This window comes from Prionailurus bengalensis, chromosome D1, assembly GCF_016509475.1.
Source record: "Prionailurus bengalensis isolate Pbe53 chromosome D1, Fcat_Pben_1.1_paternal_pri, whole genome shotgun sequence".
Lineage (NCBI taxonomy): Eukaryota > Metazoa > Chordata > Mammalia > Carnivora > Felidae > Prionailurus > Prionailurus bengalensis.
Window position 1 is genome coordinate 115558895 of NC_057346.1, and position 27965 is coordinate 115586859.

At 61.5% G+C, this 27965-nt stretch overlaps 1 protein-coding gene and 1 long non-coding RNA gene across 7 annotated transcripts; both read right to left on the bottom strand.

Annotated features, from left to right (window-relative positions):
• Positions 1-955: 955 nt before the first annotated feature.
• Positions 956-3737, bottom strand: LOC122482862. The gene is made up of 2 exons (XR_006297233.1): positions 3440-3737; positions 956-1864 (listed from the first exon to the last, which is right to left on the bottom strand). It is a non-coding gene; the product is annotated as an uncharacterized LOC122482862 (long non-coding RNA).
• A 2127-nt stretch (positions 3738-5864) lies between these two features.
• Positions 5865-26311, bottom strand: EPS8L2 (EPS8 like 2). Of its 6 annotated transcripts, XM_043582111.1 has the most exons (22): positions 26182-26311; positions 23555-23661; positions 23415-23470; positions 22584-22648; positions 15565-15726; positions 14832-14981; positions 14685-14764; positions 14456-14598; positions 14309-14379; positions 14016-14142; positions 13729-13817; positions 13452-13526; positions 13097-13245; positions 12845-12977; positions 12575-12687; positions 11245-11350; positions 10451-10564; positions 9977-10049; positions 9640-9820; positions 9406-9538; positions 9151-9258; positions 5865-6436 (listed from the first exon to the last, which is right to left on the bottom strand). In XM_043582111.1, the coding sequence occupies exons 2-21, from the start codon at positions 23596-23598 to the stop codon at positions 9175-9177; spliced, it is 2148 nt and encodes a 715-aa protein (XP_043438046.1). In that variant the 5' UTR covers positions 23599-23661; positions 26182-26311; the 3' UTR covers positions 5865-6436; positions 9151-9174. The 6 variants fall into 6 exon arrangements, with proteins under 6 accessions (XP_043438046.1, XP_043438044.1, XP_043438045.1 ...); XM_043582109.1 differs by lacking the exon at positions 5865-6436 and having other exon boundaries at positions 8323-9258; XM_043582110.1 differs by lacking the exons at positions 5865-6436; positions 26182-26311 and adding an exon at positions 26054-26172 and having other exon boundaries at positions 8323-9258.
• Positions 26312-27965: the final 1654 nt, after the last annotated feature.

The following is a 27965-nucleotide window of genomic DNA, read 5'->3' on the forward strand; positions in this document are numbered from 1 at the left end:
TCATGACCAGCGCCGAAGTCAGATGCCTAGCCGACTGAGCCACCCAGGCGCCCTTCTCTTTCTCTTAATTGCTATGTGGTTCTTCATTCTGGACCAAGGTTTTTGTCAGATGTGTATGTATTGTAGGTGTTCCTCCAAGTCTGTGGCTTATCTTTTCATTTTCTTCACAGTATTTTTAATGAGAAATTTTAAATTTTAATGAAATTCAACATGACAATTTTTAATTTTATGGTAAGTGCTTTTTTTGTATCTTCTCTAAAAATATCTTTGCTTACTTCCAAGTGACAAAAACACTTTCCGATGGTTTCTTTTAGAGATGTTTTAGTTTGACTTTCATATTAGTTTGTTTTTTTTTTTACGTTTATTTATTTTGAGAGAGAGAGAGAGAGAGAGAGAGAGCGCATGAGCAGGGGAGGGCAGAGAGAGAGGGAGAAAGATAAAATCCCAAGCAGGCTCCACACTGTCGGTGCAGAGAACAGCACAGGGCTTGAACCCACAAACTGCAAGATCGTGACCCGAGCTGAAGTCACGCTCAACTGAATGAGCCACCCAGGAGCCCCTGGCTTTCGTGTTAGTCTTTGATGAATCTCGGATTGATTTTGTGCATGTTATGAGGTAGAGGTCAGGGGTCATTTTTCTCTACTTGGTCAATCTTTGTTGAAAGAACCTTCCACTCGTCATGGAAATACAAAAATAGGAAAGACATGCCACAGAAGAAGCTGATTAAATTAAAACCACAGGGAAATATCTCCAATCTCTTACTCAAATGGCAAAAATACCCAAAGGCCAGCAATCCCCAGCGCGGGGGAGGCCGTGGAGGAGTGGAGCTCTGGAATGTACCATGGTGCGAATGAACTGTTGGGAGAAGAGTTTCGTGGTTTCTCGTATGAAATTCAGCACCTACTGACCACGTGAACCCGCCTTCTGCTCCTCAGATAAAAACACGTCCACGCAACAAGCTGCACACAGATAATCATAGAAGTTTTATTCCAGCCCCAAACTGGAAACAACCCAACATCCACCAGCCGGAGAAGGGGACAGGCTGGTGGCCCCATGCAGGGAAATGCTACCCTGCGACGACAGGAAGGGCTAGTGAGCCCGGCAGTGCCCCTGCACAACCCTCAGGGGCACTGTGCTGCCTGAAAGGAGCCAGACACTGAAGGACGCATGCCAAGGATTCCGGCGTGTGAAGTTCACGGACAGGCGGGCTGCCTCTGGGGGAGGCTGGAGCTGACCAGAAGGGCCACAAGGGAGCTTTCTGGTGCGATAGAAATACTCGCCCCAGATGCTTAGGAGTGTGGGCAGGTGAGTAGCAACAGGTCCCAGGAACCCTCAACATGTCCGTTCTCTCCCCGCCCAGACCCACCGAGCCAGGAGCCGTGGGGCAGCGAGGACGCTTTCCCGGCATGTGAGCGTCTGAGGACCTCAGCCCTGGATCTTTAAGGGGCAGAGGACACTCAGTGGAGACATTTGTCAAAACACTTCGGATTCTGTATCTCCCTCACTGTATCAAGTGAGACCAAAAAAAAAAAAAAAGACAATTACAGCAAAACAAAACAAAATACGAACCATCAGAAACAGCCCCTGTTTGGCAGCTGCCTGCTGGTTCTGAATGTGACGGCCTAGAGGGGACAGTCTCGCAGATGCAGAAAAACGGGTGCCGTGTCAGTAAGGTGTGGCAGCGGTGTAGGGCCCGTGCCCCGCGTTGTGGCCTGGGAGGCGGAAGGCCGGGGGTGAAGGCGATCTGCGGCTCCGGGGGAAGGACCGGCTGGTTCGCCTGTGGAGACCTCGCCCTGGCTGTCCTTGTGCTGGCGCTCGCCCTCCCTTGGCCGAGGCCAGCAAGACGCTGGGCACGGTTTACTGCCTGCGGGGTGAGAACGAGATGGGTGTGCGTGCGGGTCCAACCCCTGGTGCGATTCCCCGGAGGCGGGAGCTCTCACGGGCCCTTCGTGCAGATGCAGAACGAGGCGCTGGGTCAGCAAGAGAGGAGGACATCCCGAGGGGCCTGGCCCTCAGTCACTCTCAGAGGCTGCCTGACTGCCAGGGCAGAGGAGGGAAGGGTCCGTGGACTTTGCACCTGCTAATCGCACTGACTCAGGGAAGGCCGGGACTATTTCCTCCAGCCTTGCACGGAAGGGGCTGTGCCCGTCCCTCAGCCTTCCGGAAGCCCCGGGGGGGGCCTCACCCCTTGCTGCTGTGTTCACCACACGCCCGCATTTAGGAAGGTAGGTCTGTAAACCTTTGTCCTCAATATGGTCATCCCACTTTGCAGTTAAAAACCTGGGGGGCGCCTGGGGGGCGCAGTCGGTTGAGCATCCGACTTCGGCCAGGTCACGATCTTGCGGTCCGTGGGTTCGAGCCCCGCGTCGGGCTCTGGGCTGACAGCTCAGAGCCTGGAGCCTGTTTCCGATTCTGTGTCTCCCTCTCTCTGCCCTTCCCCCGTTCATGCTCTGTCTCTCTCTGTCCCAAAAATAAATAAACGTTGAAAAAAAAATTTTTTTAAACCTGGAATCATCACCCGACATTTACAATCATCAGGGGACGCCTTCCCAGGGGCACCTCAGGCCTCCCTTCCCACAGATAATTGGGCCGCTCTCTGGGCCAGCCATCCCCCCGGAAAGGCAGCCGATGCTGGGCCTCGACGGCTGGATCCCTGCCCCAGAAAAGTCAATGGTGCCCCTGGCGGGAGGCCAAGAGCAAGGACAGTGGCGGTGAAGGTGTATTTGCTCCCTTGCTGCCAACTCCATGATCCCAGTGTGTGTGTGCTTCAGGAAGGGGGGGGGGGGTGGCGGCTAGAACCCAGAGGGACCCATAAGTCACTGTATTGCCACACGGATGTTCTGACAGAAGCCCAGACAGTAGCCTTAAAGGGCCAGACTTTGAAATGTAAGTTTTGGCGGAGGGGGGGAGGGGGGTGAAGGGGTGAAGCCAAGCCTCAGAGTTATAGCAGCAGAGGGTGAGGAGGGGAGCTTGGGGGGTCTGGGGGAACGTCTGGAGGCCTGCTGGCCAGCTCTGGCCCCATCCAGGAGGGCTAGGGTGGGGGCCAGGGGCCCGGCCCCTGTGCCTCAGCCCGCCCTGGCTCAGCCCTCCCCGGCATACCCCGAAGCCCTGATCCAGCAGGCCTGTGCAGCAGAAGACAGGGATGACGCCCAGGGCCGTCTCGCTCGGGCTGCAGGGGACCCCCAGGAGCCTCGCTGGCACCTCTACCCAGGTGCCTGGTGTACGGAGCCCCGGGGACAGATCAGGCGGGGTCGGCGGGCGGGGGGCCGGCCTGGGAGGTCCAGCCTCACCGCAGGCCTTGGAAGCCGTGGACGGCCCACACAGCCCGGCATTCGTGGGAGGGGCCCCAGGACTGCGGCCAGACCAGGACAGCCCCAGGGCCCGTGGCAGGAAAGAAGAGGGGCGGCTGAATGGATGCCAATGACGCGCAACCACATACCAGGCGTCGCGGGCCGGGCTGCCCACGGCGGCTTCAGAACAGGCCTCTGTGCGTGTGAAACGGAGCCTCACGCAGAGTGTCCCGAGTCCTCTCTTTCAGCAAGAGCTGAGCTCGCTCTGGGCGCTGAGCGGGAGCACGGCGGATCTGCCGCGCGGGCCGACTGGGTGTGGGGACCAGGAAGCCCGTGGGGCAGAGGCCATTGGTCTGTGCAGAGCGGGGACGGGCAGCAGGGAGGCCTTGCTGAGAAGCTGGCCTCGGAGCAAAGGCTCCAGGGCCTGGAGGAGAGCCAAGCAGGGCATCGCAGACCATCCCGCCCTCCACAGGGACCTGGGTCAGAGCCCGGAGGGCTTGGAGCACGGGGCATTGGCAGCAGGGGGTGGGGGGGGAGGGATGGGGTAGGACTTGGGTTTTATCTTTTTATTTATTTTCGAGTTTTATTTATTTAGGTAATCTCTACACCCCAGGTGGGGCTCAAACTCACGACCCCAAGATCAAGAGTCACATGCTCCACCGACTGAACCAGTCAGGCGCCCCAGGACTTAGGTTTTAAAGGATCTGTCTAGGGGCTCCTGGGTGGCTCAGTCGGTTGAGAGTCTGACTTGGCTCAGGTCATGATCTCCCGGCTGTGGGTTCCAGCCCCGCGTCGGGCTCTCTGCTGACAGCTCAGAGCTGCTTGGGATCCTCTGCCTCCCTCTCTCTCTGCCCCTCCCCTGCTGGTGCTCCAGCTCTGTCTCAAAAATCAATAAATAAATGTCAAAAAAAATACAGGATCTCTCCAGGCCCTGTGTCATGTCAGACTGACACCGGGGGGGGGGGGGGGGCACCGCTGTTCCCAGGGGCAGGGACAGTGGGTGAGGCCGCAAGCAGAGCTCTGCTGGTAGAGCTGGCTGTGCGGGAAGGTGGGGGGGGGGCGAGCAGGTCAAGGGTGGGGGGGCAGGGGCACCCTCTAGTTTAGGTGCGAGGGGAGCAGCAGGAGGGTTAGAGGTCTAGAGCTCAGGTCTGGGGTTAGCCTGGAGAGGCACTGGGTGTGGGAGCATCGCTGGGGGGAGTGTGGGTGGACCCGGGGGACGTGATGCTCACGTGTGATCCCCTCACACGAGGCCCCTGGAGTCTCCAGGTTCCCGGAGACGGAGAGCGGACGGTGGGCGCCGGGGCTGGGGGAGGGGCCGGGGTCCGTGTTTCACGGGGACGGAGCTTGCGTCGGGGGAGATGGAAAGTTCTGGAGACGGAGGGTGGGGACGGCCGCACAACGGCGTGAAGGTGCTTAGCGCCCCTGAGCTGCACGCTTAAGAGTCGGTGAAGACGGTACTTTCTATGTTGTGTGTATTTTATCACAATTACAAAATAAAAAGAACCTGGGAGCGGCCTAGCTGGGCGGCTCCGCCCGGGCTGTGTCACCCGCAGGTGTAGACGGAGCCACTGCACCCCGTCCCACTCTCGTGGCCATGGCGGGAGGCCCCTGTTTGCAGCCACGGGTGCCTCCCCACGGCTGGCTTGTCCTTGTTGGCGACCTTGGGCGGGGGCAGGTGAGGCTTGCCTTAAAAACTCTCTTGCACTTTTTAAACTTCCTGCTTAAAGACGCGAGCGGCGACCACGAACGGCATTCGGGGCAACGCACGCAGGTTGTGAGGACAGAAACGCGCTGGTCGGAAGGACCCACGCCTGTCAGGACAGCGGTCACTCTGGCGGTCGGGCCGCCAGACTCAAGGTCATGGGCGGGAGGGCGAGTATTTGGTCGTCTGAACCTGTTCCTGCTCTTTTTAATTTATACGTTGCTTCCCTTTCAGATCCATTTCCTGCCACTGAGGAGGGCTTCCAGCGCCTCCGCTTACTCGGTTTACTCGCCTTCTCGCAAGAGGTGTATCGTTTCTGAATCTCGATTCTTCCCTTTTCATCCGCGTGCTTCGTTCGCACGGTGTGAGTGTCACCCTCTCATTTCCTCACTGAGCACCCTCTCCCACATGCACCTGCATTCAGTTTCTCCCCCTGCCTGGCCCTGCCGTGGCACCCACACGCCGCTCCCCTGCTCCCCACACCCGCAGGGGGCCCTCGCCCCTCCCCCATGTGCCCTCCACGGAGGGGGGGGGGCGCGCTCCGGGGGACACGCAGACCCCGGGGGCCGTCCACGCGCCCGTCAACCTCGGCCATTGGCCAGCTTCCTGCGTTTGCCGCTTCCCTCTGCCTTTCTCCGCAGGCTCACTTCGAGCACCTGCTCCGGGGTGGCGGGGTGGCGGGGTGGGGGGGGAGGGAACTTGCGGCTCCCCCACAGCTGCCCACGCACAGCTCGGCCATCTCCCACCGCGAGCGCGGGCGCCTGTTTCTCGGCAGGGGTGCACCTGTGGAGTCCACGTCAATGGTCTCAAACCGGGGCCTCGGGACCCTTTCGCACAGTCAAAAATTATCGAGGGTCCCGGGGAAGTGTTGCTTACGTAGGTTACCTCTACCGATGTTTACTATAGCAGAAAATACAACTACGAAAACGGAAAGGCACGCGCTTATCCCTCCTTCAGCCACAGCACCGGTAGACCAGGCGCCGAACCACCCGCAGCACACAGCTCGTCAGCGGCACGAGGCAGGAAACACTGGGAGGTGTTGTTTTGGGGGTCTCCTGAGGCGGTGGCCCCGGGGCCCGGAGGTGGCCGCGGCTCAAGCAGGTGCGTGGACCCCCCGGTCACTTCCAACCCTCGACGCGCCCGCCAGTCCTGAGGGAATAGGTCTCGCGTTTGCCCAGTCCTCGTCAAGCGTCTAAAAACCCTGGCTTAATCCAGACCCTGAAACCTCACAGTTCCCCACCGCGCCCGCTCACCCCTCAGACCCCGCCAAGTGTCGACAGGCAGGCGAGCCCCCGTAGCTCGAGATCGAGCCACAGTCACGTGGTGGTATCTTGGGGAGCCAGCACTCGACGCACGAGCGCGTTTCAGCGCAAAACAGGTCCTCTTCGAGCAACGTGGCGAGAGGAGGGGCATCGGCGTGGGTTGTGCAGATCTGGACGCCGGGCTTCGTGCAGGAAGGAAAAGGAAGAGCCTCTTTTTAAATGGCAGGGAGGCCTCCCCAGCCCACCCCCTGGCCGCCCCGTGCGGGCTCAGCCATGGGATGTGAGATCAGCTGTGGGGGAGGGGGAGAGGGGAGCCACGCCGGTCGCGGGAGGGCCACAAAGACGCGCCTGTCCCCGAGACAGAGACGGGCGTTGTCTAAGGAGACGTTCGCTCCAGCGTAGCCGGGCACAGGGCGGATGCCGGCCGGCAGCCCACCCCCCTTGCCCAGTGTGCCGCTCCTGGCTCCGCCCACGGTCAGACGCTCTGTGGTCCCCACCACCCCTCCAGACCCTCCTCTTCCCTGCTTGGCCAGTCCGGTGTGGGAGGCGAGGAGGTGAGAGGTTAGGGACACGAATCAGGCCAAACCGCCTTGGAGTCCGACTCCTCCCCTGCTCCGGGGCCCTAGGCAAGTGGCCTGGCCCCTCAGTGCCTTGTTCTTCAGCCTTGCCTACTTCACAGACACTGAGGTCACCAGGGGGCCAGGGAGGGCGGAGCTCGGACATCCCCAGTCTGGGAGCCCTGGACAGCAGTGCCCTCAGAGCAGAGAGCACAGTGACTCCTCACAGCTGTCCTGATGGCTGTGGGACTCTGGGCCCATCACTGCGCTCCCCAGCGCGAAGGCAGTGTCCCCCAAAGCCCGTACCATCCTGGTGAAGGCAGAACCCTGCTGGGTGGGGGCAGGGGGCGGGCGAGTGGGGGGACTGGGAGCAGGGGGAGCCGGGGTCCCCACCACTGCTCCAAAGGAGGGGTTCAGCCAAATAGGGCTGTGGGGGGGGGGCGTCCAGTCAGAGGCCTATCCCTCCCGGTGGCTCCGGACTGAAGGTAGCCGTGGGTTTCTGGAAGGAGAGCCGACACCCCATCTGATCCCTTTTCCTTCTGCGTACTATTTCCCCGTCTCCCGGGTTCTGCCTGGGAGGATCGACCTTCCTCTCCCAGCCTCGGGTCTGGGGGAGGACCTTCCTCTCCTGGGGTGAGGAGGCCCCAGTGGTCAAGGCTGGGTGGTGGGCCAGAGGGCACGGCAGTCCCAGCTCCTGCTGACCCAGCCCTGCTGCGAGGACTTGGCCCCACATGGCCTGTCCCAGCTGAGAGTTGGGGCTTCTGAGGCCTGAGGGCGGGGCCGGGCTCAGCGCCAGACCAGACGACAGCCCTCTCCGTCCCCCAACCCCACAGGTACAACCTCTGCCTCCGAGCCCCCTGCGGTTGTCCTGCCCGCCACATAGAGACCCCAGGACTGGTCCACCAGCTGCGTGGGGGAAACACGGGTGGAGATGCCCCCCATCCCGCCAGGTACTAGGGTGCCCCCTGGACGCCAAGCACCACAGCACTCAGAGCTGCCAGCAGAGGGCGCCAGAGGCCTCCTCCGAGGGTGGGGCCCACGTGAGCTCAGGTGGGCACTGGCCTGCGGTCAAGTGTCCTGGGGTGCAGAGCGCAGCCCACTGTGTGCTCAGGGACCCCTCCACTCCTGCGCTGACGCCATCACAGCTGACGGCCAACCCAGTCCCATGTCCGTCCATCCACGCCCTCCCCTAGGGTGCCTCCCTCACTCAGCTTGGGGCCGAGCTTGGGCCTTCTGGACCCCCGGCCTGAGTCGGGGGTCACGGCCAGCAGAATGGGCAGGCCCCCCCTCAGGCCCTCACCTCCCAGAAACATCCCCCAGGCCCGCTCGGACACGTGTGCAGGCGAGGGGCTCCTGGGCGCACCCCCTGGAGTCAGGGGTGAGTGGCCTCACTTGGGATGTCCACGGCCTGCCCTCTGCCCAGTGGCTCTTACAAAGGGTGCCATTACAGGGGGGCGCTCCAGGCCCACAGTGACCCCATCCCCACCCGCAGGAGACAGACTGGCTGCGAGCATACTTAACTGGTTTAATGACACGGCCTTTGAACCTTGGTCACCTGTCATCTCTGCAGAGTTCAGGGCTCCAAGACTCACCCCCCACCCACACAGCACGCAGGGTGAGCCTGGCCTGAGACCCGGTCAGAGAAAGTTCCTTTCTGGGGCTCTGCCTTGGGGGAGCGGCGTTGGGGTGGGGGCGTCGCAGGCCATGCGTGGGTGAGAGCATATCCAGTCCAACTGGCTCCCCGCTCCCTGAAAGGGTGGAGCACGCACCCTGCCCCAGTGGAGCCTGGAGCCACCCCGCCCCCCCGGCCACCTCTGGGGAGCGATGCGCTGGGTGGGTGCTGTGGGCAATACTTGGGGGTGAGGCGCCGCTCGGCGCCCAGGGTGGCTGAGGCCTCCTGCCATTCTGGCCCACAGCCCATCCACAGGCACGTGAGAAGCAGCAGCCAGGGGCACGAGGTTGGGGCCAGGGTCACAAGCGCCAGGAGGAGCCCCCATGTGAAGGGGGGGGGGAACAAAGGATAAGTCCCGGCCGCCGCGTGGGGGTCCTGTGGCTTCAGGGAGGGGGTGGGTCTGAAAGCCGGGAAGGGGGCGGGGCGGGGCTGGAAAGGCCACGGCTCTGGCTTCAGGGGCAGGTGCGTGAGGGGCTGGCATCTCCAGGCGGCTAGTTTGGCGGAACAGGGCCTTGGGGCAGGCAGCCTGGGGGGGGGGGGGGCCGAGGTGCTGGGGAGCCTGAGGACAGGCCACGTGCCATGAGGCAGGTGAGGCGCCCCCAGCCGTCCCCCACTCCACGTCCATGATACGAAACATACACACATCCAAAAATAACCCTCCACGCACTGGGGTGGGCCCTGCCGGCCGGCTCTAGCTGTCCTCCTCCACTCTCCTCTGGTTCTTGGAATGAAACCTGCTCATGAGTTCCTCCAGCTCCGAGCCACCTTGCCGCTTCTGGGGAGGGAGGGGTGCGGCAGCCTCAGCCTAGGGCCCTGCAGGCCAGGGCCCCACGGCCTCCCCCTCGGCAGGCGATCTAGGAGCACGGGTAGGGGGGGTGGCGGCGGGGAGCGAGGCGCGGGGCGGCGTGGGACGCCCACTCACCTCCAGGACCGCCTTCTGCACGGTGAGCTGGCTGTACACGCGGATGCCCTCCTCCCCACACACCTTCTTCAGTTCCTCTTTGTTGAGCGAGAAGAGCTGGGCTCCGGTCAGAATGCCCAGGTTCTCCACGATCCTGGGCCGGGGGCGGGAGGGGGGTGGGCGTCAGGGCGGCCCCCCCCCCCAGGTGAAGGCCTCGCGCACCCCCGCGCCGCCCCGCCTGCGGGCCCCGCTCACCGCGGGCTGAAGGCCTTGGCTTCCAGCCAGGCGCGGACCTCGTGGGGGTCGGACTCGTAGGTGAGCGGCAGGCCCACGGGCTGGCTGCGCTCCACGCGGAAGTGCCGCTGTGGCTGCGTTTTGATGTTGCTAATCTTCTTGATGAGCTCGTCGTTGACCTCGTCCATGTGGTGGATCAGCTCTGCGGGGGGCGCCCTGCACTCAGGCCCCACCCGAGCTGATCCCGGGCTCCCCCACACTGGACGGGGCCCTCCTCCCCCTGCCTCCCCCAGGGCACCCCGGGCCCCGGACCCGCACCCATCCGCGGGCCCTCATCCCCCAGCAGAGCGCCTCTCACCTTCTTTGTTCCCTGCGAAGCTTGGGGGCAGCTTGTGGGTGGGGCTGGCAGGACCCCAGTATTTCAGACTGGCCTGCAAGGGTGGGGGAGAGAGGCGAGCGGGTGGGGGTGCCACCGGCTTCAGCTCCCCCCCTCCCAGGGCCTGGCCAGCAGGGAGGACTCCAGGACTCAGAGCAGGGGGTGGGGTGGGGTGTTTGGGGGGGCAGTGGGGGGTGTTTCATGGGGGGTATGGGGGTGGGGGGGTGAAGGATGTGGGGGTGGAGGGTGGGGGGCGTGGGAGTGTTTTCTGGGGTGTGTGGGGTGGGGGGTGGTGGGGGTGGTGGGGGTGAGGGGGGCGGGGGTGTTTTGTGGGGGGTGGGGGTGGTGGGATGTTTTGGGGGGGGTTGGGGGTGGGATGGGGGGAGGGGGCGTCTCTCCTGAGATGTGGCTGCACCCGCTCCTCCACGACAGCAAGGTCCCCCTCCTCCCGCTCACCTGCTCTGGGGGGACGTCCTCCAGCCGAGTCTCGTCCAGGATGCTGCAGGGCACGTAGCCGGCCTGGCCACTGCGATTCCGAAGCTTCCACCACTGGTGGCCATCTTCCAGCACCTGTGGGCACCCCTTCCTCTCGTCACGGGCACCAGCACAGGGTGCGGGAACCCCTCTTTACAGGTGCGCCAGAGAGAGTTCTAGGCGTCTCTAAGCTCAGCCTCCCCCCAGTCCTGTGGGGCTGCCATGAGCCGCCCCTAGGAGCCCCCGCCTTGCCCAGCCTTTCATCCCACCCACGAGGCTACCTCTCCCCACTCCGCTGCAGCGGCCTCCTGCAAGGTGCCTCTAGCCTTGTGCATGTAGATCACCACCACCCCCCCCCCGCGCCAGCCCGCTCCACTTTCTGTCCCCCACTGGATGGCCTGGATTCAGGACTGGCACCAGATGGATGGGGCCTCAAGGGGGCTCCAGGGCTGGGTGTGAATGACGAACCCTGGCTGAGTTGGAGGGTCCCCCAGATGGGCACAGGGAAGGCCCATCCTCCAGCATGAGCCCAGCCTAGCCGAGCACAGGGGCCCCTGGGCCCCCTCTGAGAGACCCAAGACCTGGAAGCCTTTCAGCCAAGCTGTTTGGCGGGGGGGGCGGGCAGGCTGTGGACCCAGACTGGAGTCTGGGGGTCGGGGTCCCGGGGACGGGGTTGGACAGACGTGCCACGGGCCGGCATCAGGCAGCCTGGCTGCTGCCTGCGGTCCCCCCCGCCCCCCCCCCCCCCCCCCCCCACAGCGCAGGCCCCTGCTCACCTCCAGGACCTCGTCCTTGAGCACTGACAGCTCGTTGGCATTCCGGGCCGTGAAATCATAGAGGATCCTGACGTACTTGGCCATGGCCGGTGCAGGTTCGTAGCCCCTGCGTGGAACAGGAGGGCTGAGGCCCAGGGCTGGGCCCGGGGAGCAGCTTCGCAGGTGCGTGCTGCTCCCGTTCAGCTCTCTGAGGTCGCAGAGGAGACAGGCTGAGGCGCATCAGCCGGGAACAGAAACTGTGACAGCCCCAGAGCGCCTGGGGCCCCACGCGGAGGTGGGGGCCGTGCAGCGGGGTGGGACGCCGGGGCCTGTGGGCACAACAAGGCCTGCCCCAGCCCAGCCCATCTCAGGGGTCTCCGGGCCCGGCCTCCCAGGGGAACCAGAGCCAGACCTGTACCCGAAAAATGACAGGGCACTGCCACGCCTGGAAGCAGGTGATCACTGAGGGGGGCAGTCGGTACGGCACAGAGGACTGCCCACGAGCTGCAGGGGCGTGGGGTGAGGGGCTGCCCTGACCGAGGGTGTTCCGGCCACAGCAAGGAGCTGGCCTGTCGCTGCCCCTGGGCTGGGCTGACCCCCTGGTCAGTCTGGGCAGCCTCCTCCTCACACAGCTGTGGGCCTCGGGACACCATGCAGGCGAGGGGGCCGAGGCTGACGTGGCTCCCGAGCCAGGACTGGCCGGACTGGAGATCAGAGGATGAAAATGTGTCTTCCAGTGTGGCCCTGGGCGGGGCACCAAGGACATCAAGCTGCCGGTGTGCAGCAGAGAGGGGCGTGCTTGTTTAAGGTACAGGTTTCGGCCACCTCCCCTCCTGAAACCGAATCCTGGGATCTGGCAGGGTGACGAGCATCGCAGACAGATCCGGGGCCAGGAGTGGGAACAGAAAGGAGGAGGTGGGGGAGGAAGGGAGGGGAGTCCCCCAGGCCCTGAGTCTGTTGAAGGGTGTGGGGGGGGGGCGGGGAGAACGACTGTCCGTAGCTCAGACCTTCAGTCTCCTCTCTGGCTCTGAGGTTAAGCCTAAATCAGTGCCAACGAGGTGACAGGGATTGGTGACCTCACTTAAGTTAGGCACCTTAGTAAACTTCTAACGGTAATTCTGAAACACACGTGAGAAGACGCAGAAAAGGATGATGGATCAGGCTGATGAGTTTATGGCTAGTTTGGGATATGTTCTAAAGTTAGAAGGAAAACCTGGTTCTAGTTTGGAAAAACGCTATTTTGAACATCACGAACAAAACATTTGCCGCCACCTGGTGGCAGCATACTCACGTCAGAATCTCCGCATTTCTAGGAGTGAGTGCCACACTCTCGTTTTTAAGAGGAACTTACCTGTGAGCATGCGGGGAGCTGACTGGTGGGAGGACGTCCCCCGGAGGCGTGGGCTCAGGTACGAGGCTGTGTTTTGGGGAGTTTCGAAAGGATAGTCGGCTCACTGGAGTCGGCTGTGGGGAAGAAGGACCACCTGGGCTTGGCATGGGGTGAGGGCCAGGGTAGGGAGGCGTGGTGAGGGCAGTGGACAGAGGTGGGCTGAAGAGGTGAGCACTGGTGGAGGACGCAGATGGCCAGCGGCGCTGGGTGGGGGGCTGTGGGTGCTCTGACCTCGTCATCTGGGGCAGACGCCAGCCCCTCCACTTCCCAGGGAGCCTCCTGCAGCACATCCAGGGGTGGCTCCCAGCCACTGTGGAACTTGGGCACGTAGAGGGGTACCTGCGGCTCCCGTGGCCACTCAGAGCTGGGGGTGGGAGGTCCTGGGGGTGAGCTACGCCCACCCACTGGAGCCCACCCCACCCACCAAGTTCGCACCCCACGCCCTGCATCACCCCTCCCCTCCCTCCCTGCCTGCTGACGCACCGGGGGCGCGTCCATGTCTCCCCCAGTGACTCCCACAGCGTCGTCTCCTTGGGGACTAGGTGGCCTCGCAGGAAGCCCACGGCGTCGCGGGAGAGCATGGGGCTGGTGACGGAGCATGCGATGTCTGGGCCCCCACAGGTGCTGACGATCTGGGGCACAGTGGGGTTCAGAGAGGGCCCTGCCCACCGGCCCCCAACCCCAGCTCGCTCACTTGCGGCATCACAGGCCAGCACGCTCGCAGCGTGGATGCGTGGCCCCAGCTGCCTGCCCGAGGTGGGCACTTGCGTCCCCCCACCTTCAGCCAGGGGCAAACCACCCCGGGGCCCTGCTCCCCCCCCCCCCCAGCCCCAGGCACCAGGTCTAGCGGTCCAAAGAGGAAGTGCACCAGTTCCGCAGCGCTGGGGTTCTGGATGTGCTTCTGCAGCTTGGCCTGGGGCGGGGGGCACACAGATGGGCGGGGGGATGGCGTTGGGGATAAGGGGGGCAAGGACCCGGGCCCCCCCCAATGTCAGCACAGAGGAACAGGACGTGGGGGCAGACAGACGGGGGGATGGTGTTGGGGATAAGGGGTGGCAAGGACCCGGGACCCCCCAATGTCGGCACAGAGGGTGGGAAAGAGTTAGTGTACTCACAAGCAGGTTGATAGCCAGCTTGATTTTCTGGAAACAGTCAACAAACTCGGCCTCCGAGGGGGGCCGTGCCCGGAGCGTAAGGACGCCCTCTGGAATGTGGGGCAGTGCCTATGAACCCGGCTGGCCCAGTCACTGCCCCCAGCAGCCACCCGGCAGCCACCTGCTCAGACTGGACCTCTTGCGGCCCAGTAGCCACCTGTCCCCATGACCACTATCCATCCGCCTCACAGGCAGCCCCCCAACCCCAGCCGCTGTCCCCTCCGGCCTCCACCCCACCCCCTCCGCACCTGCTGGCCCCTTCTTCCCCTTCTTCTTCCCCCTCTTGCGCTGGTTCAGCTGTTTGAAAGCCTCGGCCGCCTTCTGCAGCCGAGCCACGAACCACTCGATGTCGTCCAGGGCGCAGTTGAGGATTTGCTGGGGTCAGAGCGGAGGCAGGGGTCAGTCTGAGGCGCCCCCACCAGCTGCAGGGACAGTCCCACGCACTGTCTCTTGGTCCCTGGCCTCGGGGAGGAGGTGGCTGCTGGCTGGGGGCTGGCCGGAGGGGCCCACGCCTGATGGGGGCTCGGGCCGCGAGACCCACCGTTTCCTTCTCTATCTTCTGGGCCAGCACAGCCCGCGGCTCCTCGTCCTGCGACTCCCGACGGCGGAAGCCTGGATGCGGGAGGCAGAGTCAGGTGCCACCGACGGCGGCCGCCCCCTCCCGCTCCCTCCGGCGCCCCCCGCGTACTCGGCTCGCTGAGGGGCACGGGCGGGCCCACTCGGTTCTTGCTGGACGGAGAGTCACCGCCGTGGCGCTGGAAGGGGATGGGGGCTGGGCCCTTGGGGGCGGGCAGGACCGACTGCCGCTGCCGGATCTTCTCCCGGTGGCCCCTGCAGTGGGGGGCAGAGGCCCGCTCAGCCCGGCCCCGCCGCACACCCGGCCCTCCCCACCGCCGCGCTCCGCCACCGCCACCTACTTCAGGGTCTGCGGCCGCATCTTCTTCCCCAGACGGCAGTCGGCCAGCGCGCTCTCGATGTCCTCGTGCACGAGCTCCGCCTGGCGGGACGGGGCGTCAGGCCGGCTCGGGACCCCGCCCCCGCCCCGGCCGCCGCCCCCTCCTCACCTCCACCTCGTCGCAGTAGAAGAAGTGGATGTCGGGCTTGCTCTGCTCCGAGTCCTGGCACACGAGCAGCAGCACGGACGGGTACCGCAGCTGGTCCAGCACCGTCTGGCTGTGCCGCACGGTGGGCAGCGGGAAGTTCTCCAGCTCTTCCTGGGAGGCAGGGGGCTCGGGTGTGGGCTCAGCGGTGCCTCAGGGTCGCGACCCCCACTCGTGACTCGAGCGCGGGCACCGCCGCGGACGCGCGCTCCCAGCCCCGGGGACGCGGTGCGGGGGCGCGGTGCCCGGGGCGTGGGCGTGAGTGGCGAGCCCGGCCCGTGGGGGGCGCCCGCGGACACAGGCGCACACAGGAGGGGCGTGGCGCCGACGCAGACCCAGGCACGGACTCTGCCAGGCCGTGGCCACAGCCGTGGCACGCCGACCCCCGGACATAGCCAGGCCCTGTGTTGGTACGGCGGGCGGACGGGCTCTTGCCAGGGGGTGGACGAGACGCTGCTGTTGGGACACGGCTCCCCCGGATGCTCAGACCCGCCCAGGTCTCCCTGCCCTGCCTGCTGCCCCGCGCCTTACTCAGCCTGCCCCGCCCCCGCAGGAGCCCCGCCCCCGCAGGAGCCCCGCCCCCCAATGCAGGCCCCGCCCCGCTGGAGGCTCCGCCCCCAGATGGAGCCCCCGCGCCCCGCCCGGAGGCCCCGCTGAGCGGCTGGGCCGTGTCCCTGCGGCCCTGCCGCCACCGCACCTGAGACTCCACGTCCAGCAGCCGCAGTGACTGGTCGTTGACCTGCAGCAGCATCTCCTGTGTCCAGACCTTCTCCTTGGAGCTCAGCTGCACCAGTTTCCGGATGGCGTCCTCCACAGACGCGATGGCCTCGCTCTTGTCCATGATGAACGTGGCCAGGTGCTGGGGACGGGCGGGGGAGTCACTCTGGGGAGAGCCCTCCTAGCGCCCAGAACCAGCGCCGAGGGGTTGCACCCCGGGGGCCTGAGGGGTCATGCCCAACCCTGGGAGCCTGGGGTGGGGGGGGGCGGACATCCCCTGCCCTGGGGGGTCTGAAGAGACACAGCCCTACCTTAAGGGGAGGTCTCTGCTCTGCCTTCGTGGATGTCCGTGGAGGCCGCGGACATGCCCTCATAAAACCCTTGGGAGTCCTACACAGACGATCCCTCACCCTTCCCCATCTCCTGTAGCTGGCCTCCAGGAACGCTAGCCTCCCTGCTCCCCAGAAGACCTGGTTCAGGGTCGCCGCAGGGCCTTTGCATGGTCTGTCCCCACCTTGCCTCCCCTACTCTTCTCCAGCTCTCTTTTCCTTCAGGGCTCTGCTCAGACCTGCTGTTCCTGCCTGGCCACGGCATCACTCCAGCTCCTGGCCTGCCTTGTTTTTATTGACCACGATCCGACATTATGCTGAACATGATGTGCTCCTTTGTTTCTTTTCTGGCTGCTGGGTTCACTGCTATCTCCCCAGTGCCAGGGACAGGGGCTGGCACACAGTGGGCCCTCAGTGAATATGCTGGAATGGCCATGTGGGGAGCTCATGTGGGGTGGGTCTTGGGGACTCTTGGCCAGCCAAGCCCTCCCTTTCCAGGGACCCTCCTCCTTCCTCTGTCTCCAAGACTGACCCAGGCTCCTCCTCCCTCCAGACTCCCCCATGTGTCCCACCGCTGAAGTCAGTCAACAATGCTTCGACAGTCGGTGAAACACTATATTAAATTCTAGGCAGTCAAGACCCAGCTACAAAAGTGCTAGAAGAAAATACTGGATGATTCCTGAAGATCTCAGAAAGGCCTTCTTCACAGAGGGACTTCCCTAAGCAAGGAAGAAAATCCAGATGCCCAGAAGAAAAGACCGAAAAATGTGACTTAATGTGCTTGGGAAAAACAAACAAACAAACAAACAAACAACCATATACGAAGTAAAAAAAAAAAATTGGGAAAAACAGATGTAATAGATATAGTGAAGGCTAGTTTTCTTAATATTTATAAAGACCACTATGCATTACAGTGACAGCTCTTACTTGTTCAAGGCTCTACTTTGTTAAGCAAAGTTATTAAGAATACCAATGATAAATGAATACACGAATGAAAAAGATCTGTGACTAAGTAAAATAGTCACACCCCGGTAGAAAAATTGGCAAAAGACACGAACCGAGAGTCTCCAGGAAAACCAACATAACTAACTTTTTAATATAGGAGACTGCATATAATCTCAATAAAATAATCGTGAGTGCAAGTCTGACACTACTAATTCTGAAATGAATCGACTGCTGAACGTTTTACTTTTTTTTTTCTTCAAGTGTATCTATTTGGAGAGAGGGAGAGAAGAGAGAAATCCCAAGCAGAGCTGGACGTGAGGCTCGAACTCACAGACCATCAGATCATGACCTGAGCCAAAATCGAGAGTCGGATGCGTGACCGACTGAGCCCCACAGGTGCACTGTCTTACCTCTTCTATTGCCCAGCACTGACGGGTCCTTGCGGGTCACATGCGCAGGTTAACTGTGCAGAAGTGGGATCCCCACCCTGCATGCGCCAGGTGCTCTGGGAAGAAGCCCAGGACACCTGGAAAGGCGGACGCAGCCCCTTGTCACAACTCAGATAACCTGAACACGTGTGCAACGTGGCACGGGCACCAGGCTGCTCCCTGCAGCACTGAGTGTGACAAGAAAGGGTGGTCCCAACCTACGTGAGCATCAGCAGCAGTCAGAGGGATCAGCGGGCAGCGGGACACAAGGCTGGGCGTCCGCGCGAGGCAGGGTGAGCCCCAAAGCACACGTTGTTAGCAAAACCCGCACAACCAAACCAAATAAAGCCACGCACGCGGCCGCAAAACAAGTCTAGCATTTTGATGGAAACCCCGCACAGTGCGCTCTCTGACCATCGTGGTGGTGAAATAAAAAATCAGTACCATTTGATAACTAGAAAACCCTCAAATGATTGGAAATTCAGCAACACGCTCCTACATAACAACCGATGGGTGAACGAAGGCACGAGAGAAATAAGAAAATACTCGAGAGACAAACGAAAACGAAAACACAGCACAGCACAACGTAGAGACGCAGCGCGAGCAGCGGGCGGGGGCTTTTGTAGCTGCAAATGCTCACACGGTCCCCAGGGACAGGCAGAAGATGTTCCGAACTGAATGACAATAAAGGCATGGGCATCAGACTTGCAGGATTTCGCTAAAGGAGTTCATGGAGGGGGACGTACAGCTGTAAATGAATATTAGGAAAGCAGGGATGTTTGGGGCACCTGGAGGGCTCGGTTGGTTGAGCGTCTGACCTCGGCTCAGGTCATGATCTCACAGTTTGTCAGTTCGATCCCCGAGTCGGGCTGGCTGCCGTCAGCACGGAGCCTGCTTCGGACCCTCTGCCCTCGCCCCCTCTCTCTCTGTCCCTCCTCCGCCTTGCATATGCTCTCTCTCTCTCAAAAATAAATAAACATTGGGGCGCCTGGGTGGCTCAGTCAAGTGTTTGACTTCAGCTCAGGTTATGATCTCGTGCTCCGTGGGTTCGAGCCCCATGTCAGGCTCTGTGCTGATGGCTTAGAGCCCGGAGCCTGCTTTGGATTCTGTGTCTCCCTCTCTCTCTGCCCTTCCCCAGCTTGTGCTCTTTCTCCCTCTCTCAAAAATAAATAAACATTAAAATAAATAAACGTTCAAAAAGAAGAAATATTTAATATCAGTGATATAAGCATTTCCTTTAAGAAACTAGAAAAGGACAAATAAAACCCAGAGTAAGTGGAAGGAAGGAAATTAAGAGCAGAAACCAACAAAGTAGTAAACGAACAATAGAGAAAAATCAACAAAGCCCAAATTTGGTTCTGAAAAGATTAATGAAAGTGATAAACCCTAGCAAGATTGATCAAGGGGCGGGGGAAGAGAAAACACAAATTATCAATAACCAAAAATAAAAAAGGAGCATCTGTGTGGTTCAGTTAAGTGTCCAACTCTTGATTTTGGCTCAGGTCATGATCCCAAGGTCATAGGATCGAGCCCTGCACTGGCCTCTTCACTGACATCTTGGAGCCTGCTTGGGATTCTCTCTCTCCCTCTCTCTCTCTGCCCCTGCTCTGCTCTTATGTTCGAACTCTCTCACTCTGTAAAAAAAAAAAAAAATCTGGGGCACCTGAGTGGCTCAGTCGGTTAAGCATCCGACTTTGGCTCAGGTCATGCTCTCACAGTCTGTGAGTTCAAGCCCCGCGTCGGGCTCTGTGCTGACAGCTTGGAGCCTGGAGCCTGCTTCGGATTCTGTGTCTCCCTCTCTCTCTGTTCCTCCCCTGCTCTCACTCTGTCTCTCTGTCAAAAATAAATAAAGATTTAAAAAGTTTTTAAAAATCTATCTAGAGATATGTGTGCACTCTAGAAAAAAAATTTAATATATATACGCATGTACTCTCATGCTCTTTAAAAAATATATTCATATATATAACCTTTCTTTCCCACAAAGAAAAACCTTGCATTTAGAGGGCCTCATAAGTGAATCCTATCAAATACTTAAGCAAGAGATAAAAACAATCTTTCACAAATTCTTTCCGAAAACCAAGGAGGAGGGAATACTTTCTCACTCACTTTTCTAAGGCCACCATAATTCTAACACCAAAACCTGTCAAGGCTTTGCAGTAAAAGAAAAATCACAGACCAACCTCTCTAACAAAACATTAGCGCGAAAACAAAATATTAGCGAATTCGTGCATCAACACATAAAAAGAATAACACGCTCGCACACATGAAGTCTGTCCCGGAAACGCGAGGTCGGTTCAGCATTCGAAAAAATCCTATCAGTGTGACTGACTTCCGTTAACAGTAGTGAACACATCTCTGTAGATTCAGAGACAGCATTTGACAAAGTTCAACACCTTCCACGATGAAAGTTCTCAGCAAACAAAGAACGGAAAAGAGCTTCCTCGGTAATAAGACGTATCTACAAAAATATAGCACGTACAATGGGGAAATCCTGGGTCTTTTCTTCTGAAATCGGACACGGGGCAAAGAAGTCTGCTCTGCTACTTTTACTCAGTACTGTGCTGGTGATCCCGGCCGGGGCGATGAGGCGCGAAAAGTAACGTGGCTCCGAATGAGGTATTAGGCGCTGTATTTCAGACAACCTGACTGTATACAGAGTAAATTCGAAGGATCTACAAGCAAATCACTAAAGCAAGTAAGTGAATTCAGCGTCTCAGCACACTCAGTCCCTGCACACAAGTTCAAAGGTTCCTCCGTGCGCCAGCCACAGCCAATTGGAAAATGGCTTTAAAAGAAAAACCAGTACCATTTACAACAGTGTCGACAAGCCAAATACCCGAGGAGTGTTTTAACAAAAGACACGCAAGTCCTCGGCGGTGGAAACAACAAACGCTCCGAGAGAAGTCGGAGAAGCCACTGATACGGGACGAGATCCCGCGTCCACAGGCGGGAAAGACTCGGGATCATTTAGATGTCAATTCGCGCTACGTGGATCCAGAGGTTTGACTCAATGCCGGTGAAAACTCTAGCGGGCTTTTCTGCGGGCGGGGGATTGAAATGGACAGTTTGATTCTCAAAGGTAAAAGCAAGCACAAAGATCTTGGAAAAGTCGAGAACATGTTGAGGAAAAGATAAAGTTGGAGGGCTCACGTTGCCTGATTTCAAGATTGATAATACAGCTGCTGCTGCAAGTGAGAGACCGTGAGGCAAAGGGGTCCGTGGACAGATCCGTCCACATTCAGCTAAACACTTCTTGACAAGGGCACCAAGCAAGTCAACCTCCGGGAGGAGGACAGTCTTCTCAGTATGGCTGCACATTTGCTACAGGGAAAAACTTAGCCTTAAGTCTCATACCCAAAAACTAATTTCAAATGGATCATAGACCTGAGTGTAAAAGCCTCCACTCTGGAGTTTCTAGAAGAAAACACAGGAAGAGATCTTCAGAGCCTTGGGTCAGGCAATGACCACTCCCCACCCTCCAAAAAAAAAATAAACAAAAACCCAAGAAAACGGTCCTGACCATAAGAAAAAGTGGATATGGTTGGATATCATCAAAATTAAACACTTCCGCTCCTCGAAAGACAGGTCAAATCCACAAGCCAGACTGGGAGAAAATATTTCTCATCCACACACCTGACGATGTGCGCAAACGACTCCTCGCGGTCCAGAAGGCGGATGTGTACACGCAGGTGGACAGAACGGACCATAGGAAGGGTCCCCAGGGGTGGGGCACGGCTGGTGGAGATGCCCCCCCCCCCGCCACTGCAGCCTACGGCACAGACTTGTTCTACACGTGCGCTTTCTTGAAATAAGTTTACTGAGAAGAACAAAGTGTTATAAGCTATATGAATTCAGTTATGGGAAGGGAGGGATTCTCCAAAAAGTAAAGCTTCAGGGATGGAGGAGAGCAGTGTTGTTGACAAAGAGGAAGACTGACCACCGGGGTCAGCATGACTGAGCTTTGGGGTAATGGAGCTGTTGTGTCCTGACCACGGTGGCACTGACTGCGACAGAACCGCCCCCCGCCCCCCTCAGCGTCACTGTACGCTAACTTAGAGGCTTGAGCAGCCCCCCACTGCCAGGGTGGGTCTGATCTTGCCCCCACCTCCCACCCTCTCTCTGTGCCTTGGCTTTCTCGTCTGGGAGGGCCAGGCCGGACCACTCACTCCCCCAGCCTTGCTGACTGCTGGGTGGGCAGGAGGGGTGCCCCTGGGCTGGGGTCTTTCCACAGGCTAGCTTGGACCAAAGTCCAGAAGGGCTGGGAGTCCCCAGTGGCATAGATGATTGCTCACCAAGGACGGCAAAGTCCCCACGACCCCGAGAGAGGCGGCTGAGCTGCCTGGGAAGGAAGGGGACGCGCTGACCTGTCCTCACTAGGTACTCTGCCCTTGGGCCCTGAGCCAGCAGCAGCCACCAGCCTGGCAGGGAGGGCTGCTCCCTCAACACAGCCCAATTCAAGAACCTAGGGACTCCCAATGTCTCTGCAGACCCATTGTATAGACCAGGAACCTGAGGCTCAGAAAGTAGTGACACGCCCGGCTTCTGTGGGTGTGAGGGGGTTCTATGTGCGTGTGGGGGTCTTCATCTTGCTGGTCCAGGGCCCCCCTTCCTGGTCCAAGCTCTTCCTTCCTGGTCCAGGGCCCCCCTTCCTGGTCCAAGCCCTGCTTCCTGGTCCAGGGCCCCCCTTCCTGGTCCAAGCCCCCCCCTCCCCCCTTCCTCCCTTCTCAGCCATTCTCAGCCCTGTTGCCCTACAGGTTTGGACAGTGGCTAGGAACCAGGAAGGTCACTTAAAAAACATATTTCCGGAGTTCTAAGTGTGAATCAACACTGACCTAGAGTAAAAACCCTCCTGAGCTGGCAGCTGGTCTTAAGTTCAGTTAACCAGTCTGGACTCTCGCTGAGCCCATCAGAACTGGCCATGCCAGGCTTTCTCTGCAGAAGCTCAGGAAGTGTGTCTTTGTCCCACCTAATGCCTCCTAATTTAGTTCCTTGTTTGGGGGCCAGGATGGCCAGTTTCCCTCCAGCGGGTTTTCCCATCCGAGCGTTGCCAAACAGCACCCGAGGCTTGTCCCTGCCTGGCCTGTGTTGGCCACCGGCATCTCCCGTCCCCTGACATAGCTCCAGGGCTCCTGTGTCCCCCAGACTGTCACCTTCCCAGGACTGGAGGACAGGCGTGGGGCAGTCCTTGGCTCTGGCTGCCCGCTGTGGGTGTCAGGAGCTGGGCTGACCCCTTCCCTCTGTGCCTCAGTTCCCACACCTGCCCAGGGACCGGAGTGCTCCTCAGGGGCTGGCCTCACCTGGACATGGTACTGGGAGGTCTCATGCATGATGATGTTGGAGTTGGAGTACTTCTTCCTCTGTTCTGAGCAGGGAGCCACCGGTCACTCACCCCAGAGGGCAGGACCCACAGCCCCTAGTTCAGGTGGGATTGGACTCCCAGGTTGGGCCACAGGGAGGGCCAAATGGAGGCGAGGGGTGCTGCCACCAGAAAGGACTCAAGGGTATGAGATGTGAGTGAGCCCCTCCCCCCCCCCAGGATGGTCCCTGCCTAGGAAAGGACCCCCAGCTCAGAGCAGTGATAGGGGTCTGTCCTTGAGGGGTGCAGGAGTCTCAACAACTCCTCCCATGGAGGCCCCTTGCCAACCTTCCTGGGAAGGGGTCCAATCCAGGGCTTCCCCCAACTCCCAGAGCTGCCTGCCAACATCTCCCGGCCCCTCCCTGGCGCTCCTGACTTTCCAGACAGGGCACCGAGTCCAAAGGCACAAGTGTGTGTCTGCGGGGAGGGGCAGAGTCGGGGGAGGTCCTGGCTGGCCAGGCCCCGCCCCCGCGGAGCAGACACCTGGCGCTCCACCCAGCCTGAACCCCGCCCCCCTGGGCTATCTGGTTGCAGCGAGGAGGGCGGCCGAATCAATATTGATGGTTCCTGAATTATTAGTAAAGGCCTCTCTCCTTACGGTGAGGGAGGGAGGGGCCTGAGCAGCTAGCTGTTGCTTAATTAGGGTCCGGGGGCCTCCTTCGGGCACCCAGGGCTCACGTGCCTCTCCCCTGGTGCCCCAGCCCCAGCACAGCCTGGGGGGAGGGGAGTGGGCGAGACCCCACGGTCACGTCCGTCCAGGAGACTCACTCACCAAACAGGTCCTTGGCACTCATCTTGGCCACACCGTCCGACCGGCCCAGGCTGCCGCTGCAGGGGAGGGGCGCCGTGAGGGCGAGGCCCACACCGCGCCCCTCCCTGGGGACTGCTCCGCAGGTGGGGGTGGGGACTCACTTGGCAGCACCGGGGCAGCAGCTCACGGACCCCAGCTGGCTCATGGCGTCCTCGGTCGTGGCTGGCGATGGGGGGTGATGGAGGCCTGTGCGGCCTGGGCCCAAGGCCTAGTGGACAGGGTAGCCGAGCTGACACCTCACTGGGGCCTGGTCAGTGGCTTCAGGGCTCCCAGGGCGCGGCTTGGTCTCCTGCTCCACCCACCGCAGGTCCAGAGGCTGCAGCCCTGGCGTCCTGGCCAGATTCCCCAGTGTGCTTGGACGGGGTGTCCTCAGGGAGCGGAGCCCTGCCTCCTGGATGTGGCAGGACCTCCCAGCCCATGTCCCAGCTGTCAGACGTGTGCCCCTATCTCACTCCAGACCCTCGGTCCTCCACAGGGAGCCCCAGGGCGGGCCAGTAGAGGGGTCCCACTCCCGAGGCTATCTGGCGTGGGGCTGCAAGGACAGCGCCCTGGTGATTCTGAGACGGGACTGGGGGAGGAACCACCTTCCGAGCAGAGGGAATGCATGTTCAAAGGCCCTGAATCAGGTGGGAGCCACCATGAGAGGACAGCAGCACAGGATGAGACTGAGTCTGGGATGGGGTTGGGGGGAAGGTGTGGCCCTGAGGACCCAGAACCCAGTCCAGAGGGAGCCTACCCTCAGGGGGGTGAGCAGAGCCTGGTATCCCTGGGCCAGGCTAACATGTCCTATGGTGTCTGTGCCCCGTGGGGACCTCTGACAAGACTGTGCCTCTGTGGGGGGTTCAGTATTGGGGGTCTGCTGGAGTGGGTACTCATAGGCCAGGAGTGCTGGTACCTGGGGGTGGGGAGCACCCTAGGACTTTCTGGTTTGATCAGGTCCCACCTACGAGGAGGGCTTCCAGGAGGTGTGAGAGGTCTGGGGGCTTCGGATCACCCCTTCCCATGTGCCACTGAGGGTCCTGGCTCTCTCAGGATGGGTGGGAGTAGGGGCTTGGTCAGATTCCTCTGACCATCTGCCCGTGGAGAATGTCCGGAATGCTCATGACCTCAGTGAGTGAGCCAAGTGTTTGCTTAATGGGATTCCTGATGGGCTGAGCCAAGGGCACTGGGCACGTGTGTCCAGGTACACACACACCTGGGCAAAATCCAGGCCTCTGGGCACACACAGACAAGCACAGGTTGACACATGGCCCTTCTCCTTGGGGAGCCTAGGCTGGGAACACTGTGGCCTTCACCTCCCTGGAGCAGGGCGGCAGGGGGCCTCGGCAGGGCCAGCCAAAGAGCTGAGTCCAGGAGCTGGCATCTGGGTTGGGGAGCAGCTGGGGGAGGGGCCGCCTACGGGCCCATTCCAGTCAGCTGACCGGGGCAGGGGAGCTGGGCAACCCCAAGGGAACCGGACAACACCTGGGGCCCAGGCTGCACTTTGGTTTTACTGCGGCCATTTTCCGGGTGCAAAGGGAAGGCCAAGCAGGGTGCCTGGCTGGGCCGTGGAGGAGGCCCGAGCAGGGCAGGGAGGGTGGAGGCACCAGCCCCAAGTTCAAATTCCAGCTCGCGCAGGCAGGCCGAGTGACCTTGGGGAGGAGTCGGCTTAAAGCCCAGAGGAAGCTGGGCGGAGCCCTGGAACGGGGGACCCCCCAGGCACTGGCTGTGCTGGGGTCTGGGAGCTACAGGCTGGGGAGGGCCCAACCAGGTTGGTAAGCAGGGACAGGCCTGGGAAGCCTGAGTGGGGGAGGAGTGGGCTTAAGGCTCACTGGGGAGGCAGGCACAGAGGACCCAACAGACAGGGCCAGGGGAGTGACGAGCCACTGAGGCCCGTTCTAGGCAGGCATCAGGAGAGGCCTGGGCAGGGCCCTGGGGGGGGGTGGGGGGAGAGTGCAGAGGTGGGGAAGGAGAGACGTCACCAGCTGGGCCCCGGCTCCCAGCGCTGCTGGGGCCACCTCCACCTGGAGTGGGGGCAGAGGTGGTTTGTGGGTGCGCCCGAGAAGCACCTCAAGCCTGCCTACCCTCCTCCCCTGCCACCAGGGACACCTTCATGCACAGGGACCACCCCAGGCCAGCCTGGCCCAGGGAGGAGGGACCCAGGGTAGCCTCAGGCGGGGCACCGGCAGGCCCCTGCAACACAGCACCCAGCCTCCTCCTCCCTGAAACTCCCACACCCCTTGACCCAGAGCCTGACCCTAGCCTGATGTTTCCTTCTCGCTCAGACACCCAGGAAGTGCCTCCTGACCTGACAAACAGAGAGCCACTGGCTCACCTCTGTCTGGTGTCTGGCCGCCAAGAAGGCCCAGCCTGTCCCGTGGAAGGGGGGGGTTTGGGGAGGAAGGGGGTCCTCCCCCCCTCGCCCCGCCAAGCCCGGGGCTGGGAGGGGGCCGGCTGACTCAGGTCACCGCCGCCGCCCCAGGACCAGGCGGGGCAGACCAGGCCGCAACGGCACCGGGCTCCTTGGCCGCGGGTTCGGCTCAGCGCTCTCGCACCCCGTTGCCCCTGGCGCCCCGGCCCGGCCCAAGGACTCAGGCCAGAGCCTCCAGTTTCCTGGCTACCTGGGGAAACTGAGGCCCAGCAGGACCGCCGTCCGTTCGCGGGGCTCCTGGGTCGCTCCTTGGCCAAAGCCCCGGCGGCTGCCCGGCAGGTCGGGGTGCGCTGGGTGGGAAACCGTGGGGGCGCTCACCTGCTGCTCCCGGCCCCGTGCCCGCGCCGCCGGTGGGTGCCCTGGTCCGCGCGTCCGTCCGCACGTCTGTCGTCTCCTCGCCTCGGCGCCCAGGCTCGGGCAGCGGGAGGGACGGCGCGGCTGGGCCGGGCCGGGGCGGGGCCGCGAGGAGGAACCCGAGCGGCAGGTTAGAGACCCGGGAGCCGCCGGGTGCGGGGGGAGGGGTGGGGACAGGACGAGGACGCCCCGCCTCTCCGGCTCGGCCCCGCCCCCCGGGGCTCCCCGCGCTCGGCCCCCCACACCCACCCCCGTGGATCCCCTGGACCTGCAGACCCCACCCACCCCCAGAGCCGGGGCGCCCGCGGACGGATAGGCGGATCTGGAGCCCCTCACCCCGGAGATGCGCCAGTGTGACCGAGCAGGGCGAGGCTCTGAGATCTTCGCGAGGCGGCCCTGGATGAGCCCTAGCAGATGCCAGGTACCCCCAGCCTCAGCTGCCGCGGCAGAGGGGCTCTCTCTGGGGCCCCGGGACAGACTCCCCTCCCCTTCAGCTGGCCCCTCTGCTCTGGAGGGATGGGGGGAGTGCTAGGGCCAGGCTTTAGTCTGCAAGTGGGTGTCAAAGTTATGATCAGAGGCCAGAGACCCCAGGGCTCTGCGCGCTGAGCCTCCCAGGCCGGAGAGGGGCCCTCCCCTCCACAATTCAGGAGATCCTATAGTCTTTTCGCGTAGCCTCAACCAACATGGGCATCCCCAGAGGGATGTGGGTGTCAGACGGGAGGGTGGGGATCCTGTGGCCCAGACTGTTCACTGGTGCCAGGGACCAGAACAGGTGGGGGAGGGCACTCCTGGCAGTGCCCCCCTCCTTAGGCCCAGGCCCCACCCTCTGCCCTCAGCGTAGGGCAGGTGTCCTGAATGGACTCCCAGGATGCCCCTGCTCAGCCAGCTGGCTGGGAGGAAGTGGAGAAGGGGCAGAGGGCAGGTCCGGGCAGCGGTGGGCACCCCCAGGCACGTGCAAGGACCCAAGGGCTCTGGCTATGATTCCTGGGGTGGTGTGGGGGTGGAAACGGGTGTGTCAGGAGGCAGGGGCCCAGGGCAGTTGGCCTTGTTTGCCTGGCACTGACGTGGAGCGCTTCCTGGGGAACCGCCTGGGGAAGGGAGGCACACTGGGTCCTGGACAGTCAGTGGCACTGCCTTTTCACGGGTCACCAGGACCCCGGGGGCGGGTCTCCCTGCCTGCTGTCTGAAGCATCACAGGTGAGCTCTCCCAGGTGGGGCAGGAAGTGGCCTTCTCCTTGGGCCCAGCCCTGCCCCCGAGCCCTGGCAGGACCTGGCTTCCTGGTTCTCTCTCCTACTCTGCTGAGCACTGGGAGAGGAAGGCACGGGCCTGCCCTCGTCCCTCCTGGAGACGGAGCCTGGACGGGCAAAAAGTGGGAAGGCCGGCACACAAGGGAGCAGCTGAGGTGGGGACCGTAGCACTTCTGAAATGAAAGTCACTGTCCCCAGACCAGGACTGACCCTGATCAGGAGGCAGCAGAGAGCCTGGAGTCCCAGGCTGGCTGGTGGCCACGTGGAGCTGTGGTGCCCTCCGTGGCAGCTGACCGCCACCTGCACGTAAACAAAGTGATAGGGGTGTCCGGAGCCCAGCTCGGGGCAGGAGATCATGAACCCTGAAGGCCACAGGTGTCCGGCTGCCAGAGTCTACAGGGGAGCTGGCTGGGCGCTCCCAGAGGCAAGCGCACCCGTCCCGTCCTTCCCGAGTCCGCACGGCGCCAGCAGCAGGGAAGGCAGCGGGGAGGCGGGAGGAC